General features: G+C 38.6%; 1 protein-coding gene across 2 annotated transcripts in view; it reads right to left on the bottom strand.

Moving 5' to 3' along the window:
- Positions 1-22,411, bottom strand: part of atp2a2a (ATPase sarcoplasmic/endoplasmic reticulum Ca2+ transporting 2a) — a 35,435-nt gene extending 13,024 nt beyond the window's left edge. Inside the window, exons 1-10 of one of the 2 annotated variants that reach the window (XM_028456585.1) lie at positions 22,031-22,411; positions 17,539-17,556; positions 17,369-17,451; positions 13,089-13,193; positions 12,055-12,193; positions 2,623-2,703; positions 2,439-2,524; positions 1,114-1,578; positions 365-453; positions 172-274 (exon numbers count right to left, since the gene is read on the bottom strand). In XM_028456585.1, coding sequence (XP_028312386.1) covers positions 172-274; positions 365-453; positions 1,114-1,578; positions 2,439-2,524; positions 2,623-2,703; positions 12,055-12,193; positions 13,089-13,193; positions 17,369-17,451; positions 17,539-17,556; positions 22,031-22,148 — 1,287 coding nt within the window. In that variant the 5' untranslated portion in view covers positions 22,149-22,411. The remainder of the gene's footprint in view (positions 1-171; positions 275-364; positions 454-1,113; positions 1,579-2,438; positions 2,525-2,622; positions 2,704-12,054; positions 12,194-13,088; positions 13,194-17,368; positions 17,452-17,538; positions 17,557-22,030) is intronic. The other variant, XM_028456586.1, reaches the window with a different exon arrangement.
- Positions 22,412-22,799: the final 388 nt, after the last annotated feature.

Genomic DNA, 22,799 nt, shown 5'->3' with positions numbered 1-22,799 from the left:
CTTCTGAGATCTAACGACATTGGGCAATGACAGGCTGGTGTGGTTAACAAATCAATATCGTTGCAACACTAATAACAACCTGTATGATTTATTTAATTTATAATCTCACTGATGTCCCTCACCCTGTTTGAAGGAGAATGAATAAAGTAGCAGTTAACAGAGCAGACTTGCCTCGTTGAAGTCCAGAGAAGAGTCATTGCACAAAGCACAGATGGTAGCCAGTTCAACCAGTGCGTCGTACTGGGAGCTTTTAACTGGTTTCCCATCCTGGTACCTGCAGACACGTAAAGGACATCGACGTGTGACACTTCAAATGATGGTGAGACGGGTCTCACACGTGGCGAGTCTGCGATAATGAACTCACACTTCTCCTTCTGGGGCGTAGGTGGAGCCTGTGATGGTGAACTCTGAGAGTGAACAGCTGTCAGCCTCAGCTTTGTTCATGATGAACATCTGGAAGGAAGCAACGAGGGGATACATGGTGAACAGCAGGGTTGTGCTCAATTGTAATTGTGTAATTTGTAATAACAATTATGATCACATTATAATTGTAATTGAAAAAATCTGTTGTTGTTGTAATTGTAATTGAATTGTAATAGAGTTCAGATAACTGACTTTGTAATTGTAATTCTATAAAAACTGTCAATTATAATTTAATTAAACGCAAACCTATGGAACCAAATTACAGTTTTATGGTTTACACATACGTAGTTAACGATAATTAAAATATGTTTCAGATTAAGCTTACTTGTAAGTTCTCTTGAGGATCATATAATAAATAAATAAATAAATAATTTAACATTTACCCTTTCAAAAAAATTAAATTTAGGGGTATACTGACAGAAAAAAGGCTCCGACACCCACACCAAAAAAAATAATACCAATATTTTCATGAATATGAAATATGAGAAACAAATTAGAAATTAGATGATAATATTTTTAGTGTATTTTGCTATCGTAATTGGAAAAAATGTTCAATTACAACTCAATTAGGACTACAGTGACCATGGATAATCGAAGACAGAATTGTATGGAAATTGAATAAGTAATTGACCCCAACCCTGGTCAACAATCTTTTCCACTTTGTGTGTGTGTGTGTGTGTGTGCGCTCACTCTGCACACAGACATCTGGTTGGTGGTGAGGGTCCCGGTCTTGTCGGAGCAGATGACGGAGGTGCAGCCGAGCGTCTCCACTGAGGGCAGGCTGCGTACGATGGCGTTTTTCTTGGCCATGCGTCGGGTTCCCAGGGCGAGGCAGGTGGTGATGACGGCGGGCAGACCTTCGGGGATGGCGGCCACTGCCAGAGCCACGGCGATCTTGAAGTAGTAGACGGCCCCTCGGATCCAGGAGCCACCGTGCACGGGGTCGTTGAAGTGTCCGATGTTGATGATCCACACGGCGATACAGATGAGTGAAATGACCTTGGACAGTTGCTCCCCAAACTCGTCCAGCTTCTGCTGCAGCGGCGTCTTCTCCTGCTCTGTCGCTGCCATTTCGTCACGGATCTTACCGATCTCTGTGTTCACGCCAGTCGAAACGACCACACCGACTGCCTTACCAGCTGCTATATTAGTCCCCTGTAATAAATAGAAGGATCAATGAATAGATGGACAGAGAAAGAGAAAAAGATCAATCAATGTACAGTCTTCAAGCAAACAAAAGCATCTATTTTTACATTCTTTATATTATTCATAAGCAATGCCAAGAACTGTAAAGTGGATTTATGTGGATTGCACATGTTGGCTGATACTGTATGTACAATCCACGTAAATGAACAAATCTAACACAAAAAATATATCAAATGCAAAAAAATACACAATTAAAACCAAATAAAAAAAAAACAATGACATATCTACAAAATATTAATAAAAAAACAATGACAAACATAAAAAAATACATTTATAGAAATATTATTAATCAAATTCAATTGAAATAAATAGTTGTCTCTGATTAGAGATTTGGAATCAATCTGAAACGGCCACTGCACAGATTGTGGAGAAGAAGTTTTAGACGTGTCAGTTCTTTAAAGGATGATTTGGTTCTGGTTTGTACATTTAGCGTTGGCAGGAACAGATCTATTCTTTATATGTCTGCACCAGAGGACAGGAAAGTAAAATGTGGTTAATGTCAATGTTTACAGATGTCTGTTTGCTAACGTATTGCTGGAAAGGGAATATGACTGAACAAACAGTATAAACTGTATTTTGTTTGTTTATATGTTCCAATAGATTCAAACAAGTGTCGAACTAGTTTTGTAGAAACATGTTTAGAATTTGTTTTAGGGTTTATTTTTTGTGTTTAGTTATCAGCCAAAGAACCTCCGTTATTATAAGGGCTGGGTAAAATAAAATCCATATGAGTACATCTGGATCGTTCTGGGATGGTATTAAAAAACAATAAATGAAATGTGACAATGTGTGATGTCATGCATCCTCACAGAGAAAAGCATGTTCTTCTTGTCCTGATTGACAGCTCGAGGGTCGGGCACTGGGTCCGTGTGCTTGATGACTGAAACCGACTCCCCTGCAGACAAAAAAAAAAACACCAGACTTGAGCTGAAAATGCATTAGTGATGGATTATTTTTCCAGTAGAGCTGAAACTAGTACCGCTCTGGTCTTACCGGTAAGAATGGACTGGTCAACCCTCAGGGTCGTAGATTTGATTGAACAGATACGGATGTCTGCAGGAACCTTATCGCCAACTGTAAGCAAAGAGACAGTTCAATAAAACACACAAATGTAACGAGGGAAGATAATCTAATAACCTTCGGCTTTGAGTCTCCCACAACCCGTTACTCATGGATGACGGGGGAAAAAGTTAAGTACATTAAATAAGAAATAATTTCTCCTAGGCACTAATTAAACAAACTAAGACGATAGCTTATCACATATTGTGGAATCACAGAGAGAAGGTTTGGGAAAATCTGTTTTATGTAAATAGTCACTAAACTGTAGAGTTTATTTATGCAGAACATTTTTAAACGTACAAGTATTAGGGATGTAACGGTAAATTGTAAGGCAGTTACGGGCGGAATCTGCTACTATTTTCTTTCTGGCCGCCGTTTACTCTTACATGTTAATGTTACATGTTAATAAATGATTCCTTACCCCTTTAGCACCGAAAGAATATTTGTAATATTACGTGAATATCTGTAAAAGTCACGTTTTTCCATTAGCTCTGTCTGCTAGCATAGCATCTCTTCTTCACTGCTAGATTAGCTGCATGCCAACCGACCACTGGGTTACCAGCGCCCTCTGCTGGTCCAAACAAATATCTGACGTAAATCAGTGCAACGACGGTTTTTTTTTTTTAAAGTCCAATTGTTAAGGCACAAAATACATTTTCAGTTGCACTTTTAAAAAGAAAAAGAACTATTATGCAGTTTTGCATTGTTTACTATAGAACCAGAATTTAAATTAATAAGCTTCTTCTTCATTTGTATTATTCCTTTATTTATTTCATTCAAGATTTATTTTTAGTTAAATTCCATTGTTTTGAATAGTTTATCAAGGGATTCTTTTGACGATGAAAAAATAAAAGAAAAATACAGTATTTTCTAGTTTTTTCCCCCCAAAAAATGAAGGAATATTTTTCAGTCATCATTTGACTACAGTCCCATTTTGTAAAATAAATCGTGAGAGAATCGTATCGTGAACCCAGTATCGTGAATCGAATCATATCGGGAGTTGAGTGAATCATTACATCTCTAACAAGTATACAAATACCAAGTTTTATGGAGCATTTTGGCCTCTTTGTGCATGTCACCGGTGTTCAAGAGAAACTGGTGATTGTTTTACCTGGTGACACGTCACGGCAGAAGTGAGGTTTTAATGCTTTCACTGAGTGTTGACATTCATCTGAACACATTCAAAACACACTTCTAATGATGGCTGTGTTATATTCCATTAGCGGTGTCACAATATAGCATGATCACTGGACAAATCTGTAATAGAGTTTCTTATTTCAGACCCAGGAGAATCCATAATCGTACAAAAAATGGCAACAAAACAACAATAATAAAAAGGAAGATAAACCAACTTCTACAATCGCTCAATCTAACGTAATTTAAATTTTATTTCTCCTAAAGACACAGTAGAAGGACAAGGAAGCACATTTGAACTATTTCAGGATGTTTCACCTTGATAACCTTGTGCGTCAGATCACCCTGTTCATTTAGCACGTACGAACGTAGAATACATATTGACTGAACTGCCATTTTTGTAAGATTTCTGACTAAATCACATAAACAAATTTCTGCTCAGATGGTGTGATGAGAACAGGAAGAGACAAACAAGTTATCAACATCATCATGTTTTCACCGATGTACAAGAGGGACCAAACTTAAAAGTAGAAGAAGCTTAGTAGATCCTGTTAGCTAATGTTATTACACGCCGAAACAGGGTTTTAAAGAACAAGGAGGAAACAAAGGACTGAAGAGCCGTAAATGGCCCGTCTCAAAGGAAAAAGGACAATTCCGGCCCATGGGGATCTAACTGACACAATTCAGCTTTAAATGGTGCATGAAGGCCTGAAACGTGGGGGAACTTCGAGCTACGGCTCGATCATATATAGACGGAAATGTAAACTGTAGAATGTAGGACAAAAGATTTCCATAGAAACCAAACCAGGGCGCCAAAAATTCACCAACCGGACAAGAAAGAAAGACTGGAGCGGAAGTTACAGCTCATGCACAGGAGGAAGGAGAGAGTCCAAAATAACAGATTTGGTTCTGTGGAGCAGCGTTAAGGAGGTACAGTGCACGTGTGTGTGTGCTTGTGTGTAAGAACAACAAAAAGAGCAATGACACAAGCAGCCAAAAAAAAGCAAAAGTTTACACCTTGGTTTTTTCCTAAAAGTCCTGAAAACAAAAATGCAACATTGGGAATGTTTATTAGTGATAATCTGTAATATTCGATTGAATGAATATATGCATACTAAAGCAAATAAAAAAAATGAAGACTAAAACAGCTGTTCCTCAACTCAATAAAGTTCACCTAAAAAACATATAGGCTATATAATCTTCCTCAAACCCAACTGTAACATCTCCAATCTGGACTGAAGTGTATTTTCCTGAAACATGTATTTTCCAGTAACTAATTCAAAATAAACATGGACTAATGATGCAAAGTGTTAAATTATGTTGTTTGCAGATACACACAAACAGTTGCGTGGAATCAGACTCTAATTAGACCTGCAGGTCGGATAAATAAAAAATAAGTACCATGAATTTTCTGGTGAGCTCACTTTTTGAAAGAAATGTGGATCTTAGTTAATTTATGTTATTTAAAACTAAACTAAGAAAGAGGGAAACAACATTTTTAGCAAACAACGCTTCACTGCCAACTTACAGTGCCATCACAATCCAGCAGGGGGCGCATATTATGTGCAAAGTCCGACTACAAACCAGTGGGCGTGCACTGTAGCTGTTCCTACTCAAAAAAGCCAAAATACGGCGCTTAGGTGCGTTTCCATCTTGCAAATTTGACATCATTTGGAGCCAGTGTCTGGGCAGTAGGGTCCGGCGGGAGGAGCCCTGGCAACACTCTCCGCCCATTTAGCGTACAGCCCTGATGAGTTAAGCGTCCCAGTTATGCCAAGAACATAAGTATCTTTTCCACTGGAAATTCTACCAATGGCTTGTTCAGATGATCAGATCATAGAGGGTACTCCTAGTACTAGTAGCTCAAAAAAGACAAAAAAACTAAACGAAAAAATTTAATGAAGCAACTGTTATTCACAAAGAATAGCATAAGCGGCTGTCAATCATTGTCATAAGATGTCAAATCCCATTTCTCAACCTCAAATTATTTATTTAAAACAAACTTCCCAAAAAAACAAGCACTTGAACACAATGTAGGGTGATAATAACTAATGATCACAGCAGAGTTAAGGTTTGGGAAAAAATGATGTGACAAGTATTTTAACTTTACAGTTTAACCCACATCCCATCTGTTATCACTGAGGAGGCGGGGTTTATGAACTATACTGCAGCCAGTCAGCAGGGGGAGCTCTAAAAATAAAAAAGCTTAACTTTCCCAGTACAGTCTATGCTATAAACACATTCTACAGGCCTGTTGTGAAACTCCAGGGTTACATATTTACTTTCTGAAGTGATTCGATACATCAGTGCAGACATTCTTCATTAAAACTTCCATTTGATAACTATTTACAGAGAACTTCAGCGATGTTAATGTTAATGTGCCACACATCCCACTACGCCATCATACTGAAGTAACAGTAAAGTACAAAGGATTTGACTTACATTTACTCTTTACATTTTTACATAAATATCTGTTTTTCTACTCATTACAAGTTAATAAATGTCTTATTAGTTTCAATAACTACATAGGGAAGTTAGAAAAAATCTGCATTGAATGCTGAAAACCAGTTCTTCCTAAAGGTTGGAGCACCTGTAATCTCTTCCAGCATCTTTAACTGCTGCTGCAACCCAGAACGTGACGTCTGTCCAGGCCCCTGCTCCGAAACAAGCCACGCAACTCACTCACACGTGCTGTCCCTTAGAAAGACAGACTAACGTGATTCACATGTTGATATTGTTAAGCTGCATGTAGTCTGAATCATTTTGTACATTTACTCATAGGCAGAGTTTGACCTACCTAGTGATCAAAAGTTTTCATTACAGTTTTCCCAAATTCATTCGAACAATTCTTAATAAAATTTATATAATATACAAATATTTTAATAAGTGCCATAAAACAGACTGACTTAATTTGTTGTGTTTAAATATACTGTACAAGTAATTTTTTGGCGCTCGAGTCATGTGACCATCGTCTTTCTTTCAAAGCTTCTACTTCTGTTGCGCAATTCGTCTTCACAATGTAAATGGTGAAGTGACACTGCACCCATCAGTTCATGTATGGTACTGCAGCAAAAATGAAGCAGAAAACGGCCGCCAGCCTGATTTTATCATAAATTTACAACATTAAACGCATTGACGCAAATTTTTGTAGTCAACATTATCAATTATTTTTCCTATCATTTTTGCATTATTGTATATGTTACACACATTATGGTTGGCACAAATCCTGAGGTGGTCTATATAATTCATTCTATTTTCTCTTCCTGCTGTTTTATGTGGAACAGTCAGTGTTAGATTTCCTAAATCATTTTTCCCACATACTGTATACATCAACAGTTCATATTATGTTATTTACACACATAATACAGAGATACCATCACTCATGTATTACTGTATTACTCAGCATTGCTGGCTGCTCTTTAGTAGCCTGGTGAATGTAAAAGCTCATCATGAATCAGTGAAAGTCTGCTTTTCTTAAACTTATTCATCATGTACGTCATAAAACTTCTTTCCTAATGTCATATTCAAGAAGAAAATCACAGCTAAAGACTGTGTATGAGAGTTTAAGGCCTCAAAGGTTATTGTTGCTCTGTGTGTAACGGTAGTTGAACTCATTTCCCATATTTTATGTTGTAATTGACTTTTTAAACGTTCAATTTTTTATCATGTAAAGCACATTGATTTGCTTTGTGTTGCCTTTTTTTTAATGTATAATTGTGTACTATTTATGTTTTGTGTGAATTTAACATGACACTGGTAGCGAGATACAGCCGATGATTAAGAAATCAGGTTAAACTTGGCCGCTACATTGTGAAGGTGTTTTTCATGGAATGGTAGAAAGCAGCAATAAGATTCAAAGTTATGAGCTGTTTTATTCAGCCACATTCCTTTAAACAACATTGCAACTTTGGCTCTTCAAACAATAACACTAGGAACGTTTTTATTTTTTCAAATCAAATTACGATTCAGATACCAACCGATCAGCCTACTCAGGCTTTTCTTTTATTCTCTCCAAGTTAATGTCAGGTCAAACAATGAATCTGCGGTCCAGTCTTTATTTATCGGCAGAAAACCAGATACTATCAAGTACTGATGTTATATTATGATAGCGTGGAACATCCCTAGCTCACACTCGTCTGTATAAATCACAGATACTTTACAAGAAAGGCACGATGTGCCGATAAAAACCTGTTTTCAGAGCTAACGGTTTGTGTAATTTCCACAGAAACAGAGGTTAGATTTCTCGCTCTGTGTGGACCTCACTGCTCTGTGTTCCTGCTCTCAGAGTTTTTATTCTCCACTAAAGGACAGTCCGGTCGCTCTGTGACAGCAAACACTGGCCAGACCACAGGGAATGCCACATGGTGGCGTTGAGCATGGTGGGTGGGAGAGGTGGCGGTTTCACAGAGCGCTTCCCTATAAGGTCATCTCACAGTGGGAACAGATCAGTGCACTGCTTCACAGGCTGAGCTCTGCTGCAGGAGGGAAACCTCATTCTCATTCATCTTCAGTACGCACTTATTCACAATCACACGGGGGTGTTGAACTCCAAACTCAGCCCGTTACACCATCAAAGTCGGACCGGGATTTTGTTCAAAGTGTAAATTACAGAGAAAACATTGATCATCCTCCTAAAAACCAGCTTAATTGTTTCCATCCTGTAGTGGGTGTTACTGTAGATACTAGTCTACATCCTTTAGGCTATTTTATTAATTCCTAATGGGAATACATCCTGGTCTTTCTAATGACATATCATGTGTTAGTAAAGTAGTATTAGGAACATTTCAGGGAATAGAAACTAGTATCAGCAACTTATAAATGTTGACTGTAATGAGCATGGTGATATTTTAATGGGATTAAGTAATAAAAGAATAGCTTGTATTAAAAATTCTGCCTGGAAAAATCTATTTGTAGGTTAACAAATTCAATGTACTTCTAAGAAGAAGAGCGATGCCAGTCTCTAGAAAGATGATGACTAAGGGTGTAACAATACATATATTTGCATTGAATCGTTTTGGTACAGGACGTTTGGTTCGGGTACAGGTTTGTGCACGAGTGAGTTTCCGGAACGGAAGTTGCGTGTGTTTACTTCCGCCTGCAGCTTCATGTGCAGCTAGCTAAGGTTAGCAAGAAACCAGAGCTGGAGGACCCTCCCCTGTCGCTAAAGTCTCCTGCTTGGGAACACTTCGTCTTCCAGGTGAAAGACTGCAACGGAGAAAAACAAGTGGATAAAATGAGGGCAGTGTTCAGCTGAGATTGGGTATGTTCACGGGAACACGACAAACATGCTAACTCACTTGACACGGCGAGTGCGAATATCACAAGAAAGAAAATGTCCTCAGTGCAAACAACAACTGCCATCGGAGTCTTTGTAGCAGCGGATAAAAGCTGTTAACAAGCTGTGAGGAGCTTATTTATGTATTTTTTGTTTGAGAATATTATCATTACCAGGCTGCACTTTACAACAGTATAGTATAATGTATAATGTTAAATACATTGTTGGTTTACTAAAGTTTTGAATGAACAAGCAAATGTATGTTTTGCATTTGCAACTACCAGCAGATCTGCACTTACTGCAGACAATGTGGACAAGTAAATCTTTCTGGCCAAAAATATGAAGGTCTAATCCAAGAGCTACATGCTGGAACTGTGCTGTACTTTTTGTTTGTTAAAAGCTGTGAGCTTATTTGTTTGAGAATATTATTACCAGGAAGCACTTTACAAGTATTGTCATTTTTGTAACTTTATTTTCATATTCTGTATAATGTTAAATACATTGTTGGTTTACTAAAGTTCCGAATAAACAACAAGCAAGTTTTGCATTTTGTACCATACTGTACCGAAAATTAACCGAACCGTGACTTCAATACCGAGATACGTATTGAACCGTGATTTTTGTGTATCGTTACACCCCGAGTGATGACTATTTGTCCACCAAGCACCTGTTACTACCCCTAACCTGCCGCATCCCTCCACCACATTCTGTTCTGTAGCGTGGAAACAACGGGCCTGTGCGGTCTACAAACGACCACTTTAAGAGCCAATCCTGTGCAGTCAACAAGACTCTCTCTTCTGTACTTCTGTATCATAAAAGCTCACGTTCCTTTATCAGATCCAGGTTAGAGCAGGAAAGTACAGCAGCGGCTGCTGAGCTCAGATCAAACCCTGCAGCCCAGAACAGAGACAAAGGACACGTGGTAAGGCCCAAAGAAAACAGAACAATTATGGAAAATAGAAATAATGGTAAATCCCATTCAGACTGAGACTAAACACTCTTGAGTCTCTGAACAGAAACGCTACTCTTGAGTTTGAGAAATGTTTCCATAGTTAGTTGTTCGTCAGCCCTTTAAGTACTTTCTGTGTGTGTGTGTTGAATGAACAGCGCGAACATGAAGCACACGATCATTAAACCGATTAATCAACATCCAGAACTAGTTCACGTGTCTAGTTTGGTCTCATTGATTTACGGTTAGGAGTGGTATGGTCGGATTTGTGATCGTGTTATCTTGTGACTGGTTCATGAAAGTGCCACTAATTATTACGACAGATCAAAACACATCAAAAGTACATTTTTATTTATTTGTTACGGAACAAGTGGTTCAGATTAACGTCAACAGTGAGTCACAACATTAAAGCCTCATTTCAGACGTGACGTGTCACCAGTTACAATGAGCACCAGTTGAGCCAACACACTGTAAACGGCTTTTTGTATGAGTGATATTCCTCCTCAGATGTTCCAGTGTGTTGTTTTTCTATCATTATCAGAGCTCAGGTAATGTCAGCAACTACAACGTTCTTGTTCTTTGCACCTCCAGAACAAGGAATCTTCCTCTACATTCGCTCTCGTCAAGGTCGCGTTCCCCGCACTGCTATTGTTCCCCTGGGTCAGTGGGAGGGGTGTGCATGGGCACCTGTCATCTTCACCACTGTCACTGCCTCTATAAATACAACTCTACATAATCTAAATGCACAATGACGACTATAAATAAAACCCAGAGCCAAGCACGGGAATCAGTGCTGTGTCCGTCCAACGGCTCGGGGTTAGAGAGTATCATGATAACGGCAGCATTCCTGCACACGTTCCTCCCTGCACTATCACACAGGGAATGTACGCGTGTCGTACAGTGCGAGTGCAAAAACACACACATAGTGAGCCGCCCTCTGAGACAATGGGTTAATAGGAGCATCCGAAAATACACACATCCACAGGGATCAAGCGGCTAAATGTGATCCATGACCATACCTAGCCTCATGTGATGCTTCACCTGAGGCAGAGCCAAAGATGGACACTGAGCACTCGCTGCTTCTACAGGCAAGAGAAAGACGCTACTTCACCAAGGAACAGAGAGAGTTTTGACGGCTGCGAAATAGGCGAGAAATTGGAAATTCTCTACACTTGCTCGTGTGTGACGTCTGCCTTCATTCATTTAGATCTGATTCATTTATTCATCCAGTTTAAGGGTGGATGGGTCTGTAATAAGGTTTTTAAAACGACTTAATGTTGTTTTCAATTAGTATGAGACAATATCACACAACAAACCCCTTTGCAGAACCACACGCACTCCAGAATATATAGAAATATAGAGAAGAGAAATAACGATATAGTAAGCTATAGAAAAGATAAAGAGGAGAGATATTAAGATAAAGTGAGAGATATACATAACCTTTTCCCCTTTTATTACACATAACTTAATTGTAAATTTTGTTCTACAGATACATATATATATAGTTAAACCCCATTTTAATTCTATTTTATTGTTTTGCACAACACAAATGTTGCCATTTTTTAATATCTATTATTTTTGTGTGTACATTGTTCTATTTCACACTTGCTTTGGCAATATAAACTTGTTTAACATGCCAATAAAGCTTTTTTTTTAATTTGAATATAGAGATAAAGCGAGAGCGATAAAGAGATAGAGGAATATATAGAGCAAGACAGAAAAAGAACAAGACTTGAGATAATGCAGATCCTCCAGAAGATATTTATATATAGATAAATTGTAGAGAGATGAAGAGATAGTAAACTATTGAAAAGATAAAGAGCAAGATATAGAGATTACGAGATAGAGCGAGGTATAGAGATAAAAAAGAGAATGAGATATAAAGATGGAGCCTCCATCACCTTTCCTACTGTGTGTGTGTGTGTGTGTGTGTGTGTGTGTGTGTGTGTGTGTGTGTGTGTGTGTGTGTGTGTGTGTGTGTGTGTGTGTGTGTGTGTGTGTTACCTACCAGCGACCTCCACAATGTCACCGGGCACCATATCTTTGGCTTTGATCCTCTGCACCGTCTTCCTGTCCTGGCGGTAAACCTTCCCCATCTCTGGCTCGTACTCCTTCAGGGCCTCGATGGCGTCCTCTGCATTGCGTTCCTGGTCAGAAGGAAATGTGCATAGGCTTCAGGGAATACTTCTATAAGGCTGTTTATCACAGAAACACGTTGTGAGGAACACAACCCTAAGCTTTAACCTAAGAAGTGATTATTCCCACATACAGACAGCAGCCTGTGTCTGATCAGACGTTTGAAATACTGTTGGCTGAGGTCTAAAAGTACCTTCTGCAGGCTGTCACATGTGTCCGATCAAACATGAGGTGTAACGAATGCAGCTTTAACGTGACTAAACGGCGTCATTACAACTGATCATCTGAATGCTCCTCTAGCAGAAACCTACAACCTTTTCATTGATGATGAAAACTCTTGAATTTGATGCTCATTTTCCTAAAAACTGTGATATTTAGCCAGAAAATGGAATTGAGTTTAAAAAAAGCAAAGTATACAAACAATGGAGTTATCCATGATGTAAAAAAAATGATCACAGATTTCCAAGCATTGTAACGAGTAGTTTACTCTCCTCCTTACACTATAAACATATTTGACTAATGCTTTCTGTGAAGAAATGAACCTTTTAGCATTTAGTGGTTTTATGCTAAGCTTTGCTTACTTGGAGGCTCATGCACTTCCTTTATGTGTGATATTATTGTGAGCAAACATTACGAATGGAAAAATAGCAACCCCCTGCAGCCCTAACTAATACTGTGCAGTTTCCTTGAATTTGCAATTGTCTGGAGGGACTTCTTTATGGAGGTGAACTGCTTTTATCTTTATTTAAAAAAAAAAAAAAACATTATACAATACACAACTCAGGTTTTTTTGCAGTATTCACCCTGAGTAGAAACCAGTAGTTGAATAAAAACAGCGTCTAGCAGAGGTGTGAAATTAAATACAGATAACATCAGCATTAGGGAGCAAGGGGAAGATTTTCTTACCTGCCACACGCCAACGATGGCATTTGCTATGAGGATGAGGAGGATGACGAAGGGTTCCACAAAGGCTGTAATAGTTTCTTCTCCTTCCTCGAACCAGGCCAGGATCTGAAAACCATTCAGGAGGGAAACATACATGAGTCAGAGACAAAACAACAAAAAGAAAATAGATAAAGTCTCTCTGACTGATGACACAAAGCTACATAAACCTACACTCAGACCACTTTATTAGCGACAAGGTTAGAGCTCATTTATGACTAAATAAATATGCAAACTGGAGAACAACAAATATTTTGGTTAGCTTAGCATGTAGCAGTGCTGGCAGAGCAGGGCAGAAAGGGTTAATTAATAAAAGAAACATTCAGCCCATGTAACATCTGCCTGAATTTCTAAAGGAAAATATGTTGCCACTATTTTACATTCTGCAGTGAGCACAACCAAAAACACACAAATGATAAAACAGTGATGTTACAACAATGAGAACATTAAGAGCAAATAGATCTGGCTGAGAAACTAGAAATAAACCCAGAGTATTCAGTCTTTTATCTGCTTCTAAACCTGGTGTGCATTGAAATGTGACAGACTCTGGATTTACATTAAAGGTGGGCGTGAAACTCAGCCCCTCCCTCTGTAGGCGCCGAGGGCCCAAATTTGGTCCCGAGTGTTGCTGTGCGTCACACCACACCTCTGTATCACCTCTGAGCGAGCGCAGCACGCTGCATAGCAGCCTACGCACAGAGGGAGCCTCAGATATCAGACTGTTCCATCAGTGCGAGTGTGACGGCACAGCCAGCGCTGAGGGTCTGAATCCTGCATTAGCAAATAGTAGCAATGCCTTCAAACACATTAGTAATATTAGGTTGATATTGAAGACAAAAATATAGACTTTATATAGATTTTATTCGCGGTGTTCCCACGCATTCATTTTAAGGACATGTTCACCAGCTGCCTTACACAGTGTATCCCACTATGATGCATGATACCACTGGCTCATGCTTAGCTCAGTTCGACTCCCTTCTGCTTAGTTAAAGTGTTTTTTTCTTCATTTTTCAAATATTTAACCAGGAGTGTCTCAATCATTAGATTAGGAGTAAGAATAACTTTTTCCATAGAGGGTTTAAGGGACTTGCTCAAGGTTCCAAGGTAATGCCCCACAGTAGATTCAAACCAATGACCCTTCGGTTACAAGCGTTCCATCTTAACAGCTTCTTTTAAGATTACCAAAACTGCTTTTCTTAGTTACTCTTTAAGCATTAGGCCGCCATTGTATGAGGTTTTTCTACATCCATTATTTCAGATTAGGAGCTTCTGATTTTCTGTTTTACACATTTTTGTTATGTTTCCATTTTATGGGCTCAATCCAATTAGAAGTCATTACTTGCTAAAAAAAAAAAAATCTAATTAGTTAAATGTTTTTATGCTGCAGATTTGTGAAAGTGAATGTCATGCTAAAATCATGTGAAATTATGTAGCACAAGATCTGAAATGTCTGGCCATTTGCTAGACATTCAGTCATATGGTGTAAAATAACATGAAACATGATATTCCCTTAAAACATGTAGGACTATAAATATTTCTATTTCGGAGAGTGAAGTCTGTCATTTTGTAGCTCAAGATTTTGAGCAAAATGAAATATTTTATACACATTGAACCACGGATATGAATTCACATTTATTAATCAACTATGCTTTCACAGGAGAAAAACCATTGTGTAATGAGATGAGCACCTGATTTTGTTTTAATAAATAAAAGAAAAATCTTAGAATTAATTTTGTGAAACAAAAATGGCTTTTTTTTCTCGTGTCATTCTGTCATTCTAATAACCGCAGAAAATCTGAGGCTGTGAAAATTTAATACAAAAATATATTAGTCGTATTACGGTAGTTGTGACTCAAATAACTGGATCAATGTTTTTAAAATAGAAAAAAAGGTTCTACAATGGTCCATTTCAAATTCTCTCAAGTTCAGTTTTAGGATGCACCCCATTGTATATTATTTCTGTTTTGTCGGCTTCTCCTAAATGGAGGTTAATAACTGACAAATTACAAATCCCCATACCATGCCAAGAATGTTTAACTATTATTGTTCAATGTTTCAGTTCAGAAGTCGTAATAGTACGGTCAACTCTCGCAAGATCAAACGCAACCTAGAAGTCTCGTGGGAGACTTTTCTTAGCATTCAAAAGAACCATTAAAGTCACTGCGTGCTACCTGTGTATGTGTCTGGATGGAGCAAACATTAATGTCTCTGAAAGGTTGGAAACGATGTGTTTAGCTGCTGTAACGTCAGTTAACGCTAATGATAATAGTATTCTTAATCATATTAATGCAAGATTCTCTCTTTCACTGAGAACTACAGTGTTTAACGTGACTTCAGAAACTGAGCAATTTATCATTTTTTTTTTATATAAAAAAATTAACCAGGATGCTAATGTCAACTCTTCAGTGCATCATAATATGAAAAGTGCATGACCCACACCTGGTAAAGTCCTCCAACATGCAGACACTTATGCTCAGATGTCTTAGTTGGCACTCGCTACAGCTGCTGTCACTGTTCCTCAGCCTTCACAGCTCTTTAGCTGCTTAAACAGTGTGTGTGTGTGTGTGTAACACCAAACCATGCTACGCGAGCGTAAGACGTTCACACCCTGGCACTATGCGCTAAGTAAACGGCCGTTCATCACGTGAAGATTGACGACAATCCCTTGTGCAGCCTCGCATTCATGTAAACAACAGAGCTGTCTCCAGCGTGAGGAACGCTGCTTGATTTATGGAGGGCAAGAGGCCAACGAGGCTGAGCCGGATGCCAGGAGGAGAAAGTTAGAGCTACCACTAAAGTAGCTAAGAAAATATTCTACAGGCGCACCTTTAACCTCTGAGGTCAAATGTACAACTAATTTATTTACGAATAGAAAACAACTCTTTCTGATAAGGTCATACCCAGTTTGATCTCCAGTGGACTGAACCAGAAAACTCAACAATTAATTCTAACATTATTGTATCGATATTCATAAAAAGTATTGATACTAAAATGTAGCCGAACACAATACTCATTTGCAAAAACCTCCCCTACCCAATATTTAGAAGTCTTGTACAGCACTCTCAAAACATTGTCCTAAATGTTGTAGTTTATTTTATTTCACTTATTTTTTGCATTACCCATGGTATCGACAATGGCATCGAGTACCGAATAATGTTCTGAGTATCAGTATCGAGTTGAACATTTTAGAATGGTGGAATTGTGCTACATATCGGAGGCCTAGCTATGTAGAGCCTCAGATTTTCGGTAACTACAGAAAACAAACTTCCTTAAAAGAAAACGTGACATGGAATATAATCTCACCTTCATGTTTTCAGAGAATTCCACGCATTTTCACCATATTTTCCCAATAAACAGGTGGTTAAATCTGTAGCAAGTGTTCGGCAGAAATAAACACACTGATTTGTCAAATCACGGCCTGATTCAACGAGCATTAATGGAGGAGTAGTCATTTGAAAAATGGGGCTCCCTGGCACCCCCGTGGCACATACGGAGTAATGGGCCTCATTCATATATTGGTATGTGTCAATGATTTGGTACCACCAAATGTCACAATATTTGACTCACACGACTTTAATAAAAATTGGCGAAAAAAGGTGGGTGGGCCCCCAATCAAAATGTGCAACGTAATCTACGTTGAATTACCTTTGAAACAATATATCACACGACTATGTTTTAAGTCTGGTAGCCCGGCCTAAAAATACATTTATAGTACATAATGTACTTTAATAATGTAATTATTAAATCACTATAATGTATATTATTTAATCTCAACTAAGCATGTTTGACATAATTATTGGATGTTTAGCTGATTAGTAATTAGATCAAATTAGGGGAAAAAAAGGAATTTGGTGAAATTTTAAACAAACTGGAAGTCCTGCACTTAGTGACATTTTGTGTTGTGGATCCATTGCTTGTTTAGTCTTTAAAGGCGCAGCACGACAGGTTGTTTGGAGCTGTTTTTAATAAAAGATGAAAACAAGAGCGGTTACACAGCTGTATCTCTGTGCGGTGTTTGACTCATGCAGAGTTTGTTATTATTCATCTTGATGGAATTAATTGGAAACACCAACAAACAGAACGTTAACGTGCCATGTGGTGAGTAGATTGGATTCCCTGCGTGACAGGTGAGCTTTGACAGGTGATGTGGATCTTCCAGCCTCCAGGATGGAAACCAGCAGATACATAATGAGCTTTTTCCAAACACAACCTCCTACAAAAGCAACACTTAACGCAATACTCACAAAAGATATGCATGCTGCCAGCAGGAGAATTCGAACGAGTAAATCTTCAAACTGTTCCAAGACGAGCTCCCATAAAGACTTCCCTGCAGAGAGGCAGAGATAGTGAGGACTCGTCCTTCAGAAAGCTTTTCAAACAAAAGTAGCATCAACACAGCGTCAGCAGTGTTTACCTTCTTCTGCCGGTAATTCTGTGGGACATTAACATGTCGGTGGAAATCCAGAGAGAGCAGATGGAAAACAGAGGGAGAAGAGAATAAGGGTTAATAACCACTTTAAATTCACCGTTTCAGACCATTGTCTTAGACTGGGAGGACTAGGATGTACAGAAAGCAACAATGATCCAAAAGTTACTTATTACAAGGGGTGGGTACCTCATGATGCGATATACAATACAAAGCTTACGATAATGATTACCTCACGATATGACGATACTGCGATTATCGATATACTGGTCAGAAATCAATCTACGATAATCTATGACATAACAAGAGAAAAAAAAGATTAACTGAAAAAATACAATTTTTATTCTCTATCTCTGAAAGACAATAAATTGAAAAAGTGTCCTATGAACAGTGACACTATTATAGTGCAACATTTCTGTAAATGTGTCAACATACCAATGTAAACGAACAAGTATCTCCAATTGTGCGTTCTATAAACAAAAAAAATAGGGTCTTTCTTAAAAGTGACACCATTATAGTGCAATATTCCAGTAATCAATATATTGGTTGTTTCAATAGTGACAACATTTCTGTGAAGATGTACCTGCACATTTGAGTGAAAAAGCAGAAAAGGTTTTGGAGAAAATAAATAAATAAATAAATTTACAAAATCAATATTTAGCGCAAGCATATTGATAGTCGATCATGCGAAAAAATATCGCGATATATCGCCGTATCGAGATAACGTCACACTCCTACTTGTTACACTTTGTTGGAGGGACAGATTCAAAACACATACTGCTTCTTTTAAAGGTTGAATGACTACATGTACAAAACCTCATTCAGACATGGCAACCAATGACCCACATGCTGCCCTCGGTCTGATGTCATGTGATCCCCTAAAACAAGTACCGTACACAGAATGACTCACACAAACAGTATGACTTCCAAAAAAAATACAAATGACTCAAAAAAAATACACACACAAAAAAACTCCCAAAAATACACATACGATGACTACAAAAATATTCAAAACATGAAACAGCTCCAAAAATACACAAAATAGCAAACACACAGAAAATGAATTCAAACACACACCAAAAATACACATACATAATGACTCCAAAAACACAAAATGACAACATAAACAAACCCTTTGTTCTTTCCTGTATTAATGCTCAGATTGGTCATTATTCTAAATGCTGAAATGAATGTTGATAATGTGGCCCTCAGATCAGATGCAATCATATGTTTGTGGCCCCCACTGTGATTAAAGTTGCTCTTCTCTGGTATAAAATAATCCATTAAAGCACATTTGGCATGTTTATAATGATGAGAAACAAATGAGAAAACAAACATGATGCAAATTAGACGAGTAAACGCATCACCATCAGAAAGTTTGGGCCCAATGAATGATTCTCTCATTCACACTAGGGCTAAACGATTTTGGAAAATCATCTAATTGCAAATTTTTTCCTCAATAATATTATGTTTTAATATGCGATTATTTTTTCAAGGGCCTCTTGTCGTGTGTTTTTAAATGAACACAAGCAATAAAACAATCTGTTTCATAATAAACCCTTTCAGGTTTATTTAAACTTTAAATAAATATAAAATATACATTTTAAAGCACAGATTACAACAATAAAGCAAACAAATCTGTGGCTTTACCTCTTCAACATATCTAACTAACTTCCCTATTCATGAAACATGTAAACATGTGGACTGCACTTATTAAACACTCTCTGAATTTACCAGGACAGTCCATAAATAAATAAAATAAACAGATATATCAAAAAGATAAAGATTATTAATAATATCCAGTCAGTAACATCACACATAGTTAAGTGCAGGAAAAGTAAGGAGAACTGCTTTAACCAAATGGACGTTTTTTTTTTAGGTAAATTAAACTCCCAACGACCTTTCAAAGCATGTGCAGACAAAGAAGAAGAAAAAAAGCAGCCTTTGAGATTAGAAAATCGCGTTTTATGACATCGCGATAATATCGCAAATGCAATTAATCGTTCAGCCTTAACTCACAATATACTGTAAATGTGTATCCACCACTTTGAAAATACGGCCTTTAGAAACAGTCAGTTTACAGAAATAACCCTGGTGTGGTAATAATTTTTATTGACGGGGACAAAAAAGCTGAGTGAATAGATAAAAATTAAAGTAAAGGTCAAAGTTTATTAAAATGGAGACGAGGACGGGCAGCCTCTCTGACCTAATGTGTGATAATAATAATACAAGGCAGCTGTTTAGGACCAGGACCACAGATTAACTCTGGCAGATATAAAGCTACTCCCTGCTGATCCTGCAGTCACTGTTCAGGGAATAAAGGCCCAGCCTTATTATGCCACTCACAAGAACGTTCACGTTAAACATTCTTAACATGTTCATTAATCTCATTACGTTGTCCAAATTATGACTAACGATAAAATAATCTGATGGATATTATAGCAGCGTTACCTTTAGGAAGAAGAACCAAGAACATGCAAACTAAACCCTCACTGTGTGTGTGTGTGTGTGTGTGTGTGTGTGTGTGTGTGTGTGTGTGTGTGTGTGTGTGTGAGAGAGGGTTTAGTTAACCTCAACTCACTGGTGCAGAGTGACGAAAACAATGACAACATTTCACTCAATAAACAAATCTAAACAAAGCTATGAAAACCAAATGAAAATGCTTTGATGCTACAACTTTCATTCAAAAAGTTGCTCATTTAGAGGCAGGAACATGGCATGAGATCAAATCAGCCAATCAGAAGACACCACAATGTGTGACGAGTCAATTCATGGATTTAAAACAGCAGATTATTCATTTATTATTAATAACGACTTCAGAAATCTGATGAGCTAATCATTTCTTTGTCTGAATAAATGAAACCAGAACGTATTGTTGAAAAAAAAAAGACAAAATGAACTTGCTGGAATTATTACGCGGAAGACAAGGACACATCAAAAGGGATAAGCAGATGCCTCTGAAGAAGACTGGCAGTTGACAGTCGAAACGCGTCAGGAGATCAAAGTACATTTCCTGAATAAATGAAACCTTAACGTATTAACAGAGGAGCTGACGAATCGATTCAAAACTCAACAATCACTACTAAATAATCACGTCATAACTCTGTGATAAGTTGCTTTAGAACTCAGTGAATATTTGATTTATCATTTCAGAAATCCTTCATCGTTTAGTTCATATTTACATAAACTCTGAGAAGTCGATGAATCGTATTAAATCTCTGTGACGAGCTGATTAATCAGCTCCCTCCATTAATGGTTCTATAACTTCTTTTAGCTCAAGTACCCACTTTTTCTTATTCCTGATTCCATGGGCGACCGTGGCTCAGGTGGTAGTGGGTGGAGAGGTTGGAGGTTCGATCCCAGTACCTGACTATGTGTCGAAGTGTCCTTGGGCAAGACACTGAACCCTAAGTTGCTCCCAGTGGTCGACTAGCGCCTTGCATGGCAGTCCTGTCCCACTGGTGTGTGAATGTGAGAGTGATTGGGTGAATGAGCTGATATGTAAAGCACTTTGAGACTGCTTCAGTGGTGATAAAGTGTTATATAAAATCAAGTCCATTTACCATTTACCCCCCTTTGTCCGACTACAGCATGTTGCTCAGAATACTATGAACAAACAGCTATGGAGCATAATGATGGAATGAATGAGTGATAACACATATTTTACATAATCCTAATTTTGTAAAGAAGTGGAATGAAACTGTATTGAGTGCCTCCTGAATAGATTTATTTTTAAAGTTCTTATCATTTCCAGTCACTCCTTCCAAGACTGTATTTTCAGTTCATGTTCTATTCATCCATCCATCCATCCATCCATTTTCATACCCTCTTATTCCCGTTTATCAGGGTCACGGGGGTCTGCCGGTGCCAATCTCCGGCTCTCATAGGGCGCTGGGCGGGGGTACACCCTGGACAGGGCGCCAGTATGTTCAACTCAATCATTTATTATTATGATTAACATTTTAAACTAAAAAAAAAAAATAATCATTATAAAACCCCATTCATTTGTTAATTTTCCTCTCTCTCACAAACAAGTACCCTTCATAGTGCTATCGCGTACCCCTCGAGGTACACGTACCCCCATTTGGGAAGCACTGCCCTACACAATGGCTTAAGTCTGTGATTAGTTTAATAGTTGTAATAAACTAATAATTAGTTACATAATTGTATCAAACCTCCTCTGAGAAACAGATTAATCGTATTAATCAACTAATCATAAAGTTGAGAGACTAATATTAAACTGGTGACACGTGACTGGTCGGAGTGCAGCTGTTAAAGACTAAATTAGTTGTAATTCGTCCACAGGTGTTACAGGACAGAATGGACACGTGAACGCAACACCTCAGCTGTCTGAGAACTGGGAACTCTGGAGGTCACTGGTGATGACGTCAGAGCAGGTAACACCATGAGGACCAGTGTCACACACACACACGCACACGCACGCACGCACACACACACACACACACACACACACACCTACCGTTGGGGCCCCACTTGTCCCGCTGCCTCTTCACCTCCTCGAGGGACAGTCCCGTGCTCTCGTTGACGCAGAAAAACGCGTAAACTTCTTCCACGCTCTTAATGTGCGCGTTCTCCATGACGGCTACTTCTCACACACACACACGCGCGCGCGCGCACAGTGAAAACCCGCTGCTGCTCGTGCTCCGGGACCTGTGAACACTAAAGTCCACCTCCTCCTCTTCCTCTGAGAGGATGAAGGTCAGTCTGCACGTCCTAAAATGTGCGCAGGGAGAGCGTGTCAGTGTCAGAGTCAGTGTGAGTCCAGTGCGGAGGGACTTGTGGCCTGGTCCGGTCCACCTTCGTTGCGGTGCCGCGCTGTTTCTGCGGCAGCTGCGCGCGGACACTCCGCTTATATGACACCGCCTCTCTGCTGCCGCGTGTGGACACAGGAAGCACGCGCGCTCACGCACACGCGCGCACATTTGCCTGCTGTCTTCCTGATTTGTTTGAATGTAAAGCAGAAAGCTCCAGCGCTTTGCATGAAAACGGTGGAGATGTATGGAGGTTTATTAGTGCCACACGTCTGACTACAGAGAGAGAAGAGTTCAAACTATGAAGCACTGAAAACATTTATTATTAGCCCTAATAAGGAGGCAAGTTATGTAATCTCCCCAGGTTTACTTACCATAAAGGAGTGCCTTTCAGATTCTGTTCATCTTTATTCGTACATCTACGTCATATTGATAAATCATATTTATAAATCATATTATCATTATCGTGTATTGTCA

Source organism: Gouania willdenowi, chromosome 9 (genome assembly GCF_900634775.1).
Source record: "Gouania willdenowi chromosome 9, fGouWil2.1, whole genome shotgun sequence".
NCBI classification, from domain to species: domain Eukaryota; kingdom Metazoa; phylum Chordata; class Actinopteri; order Blenniiformes; family Gobiesocidae; genus Gouania; species Gouania willdenowi.
Note: the sequence above shows the minus strand (reverse complement) of the source record. Positions and strands in the feature narration are given on the sequence as shown.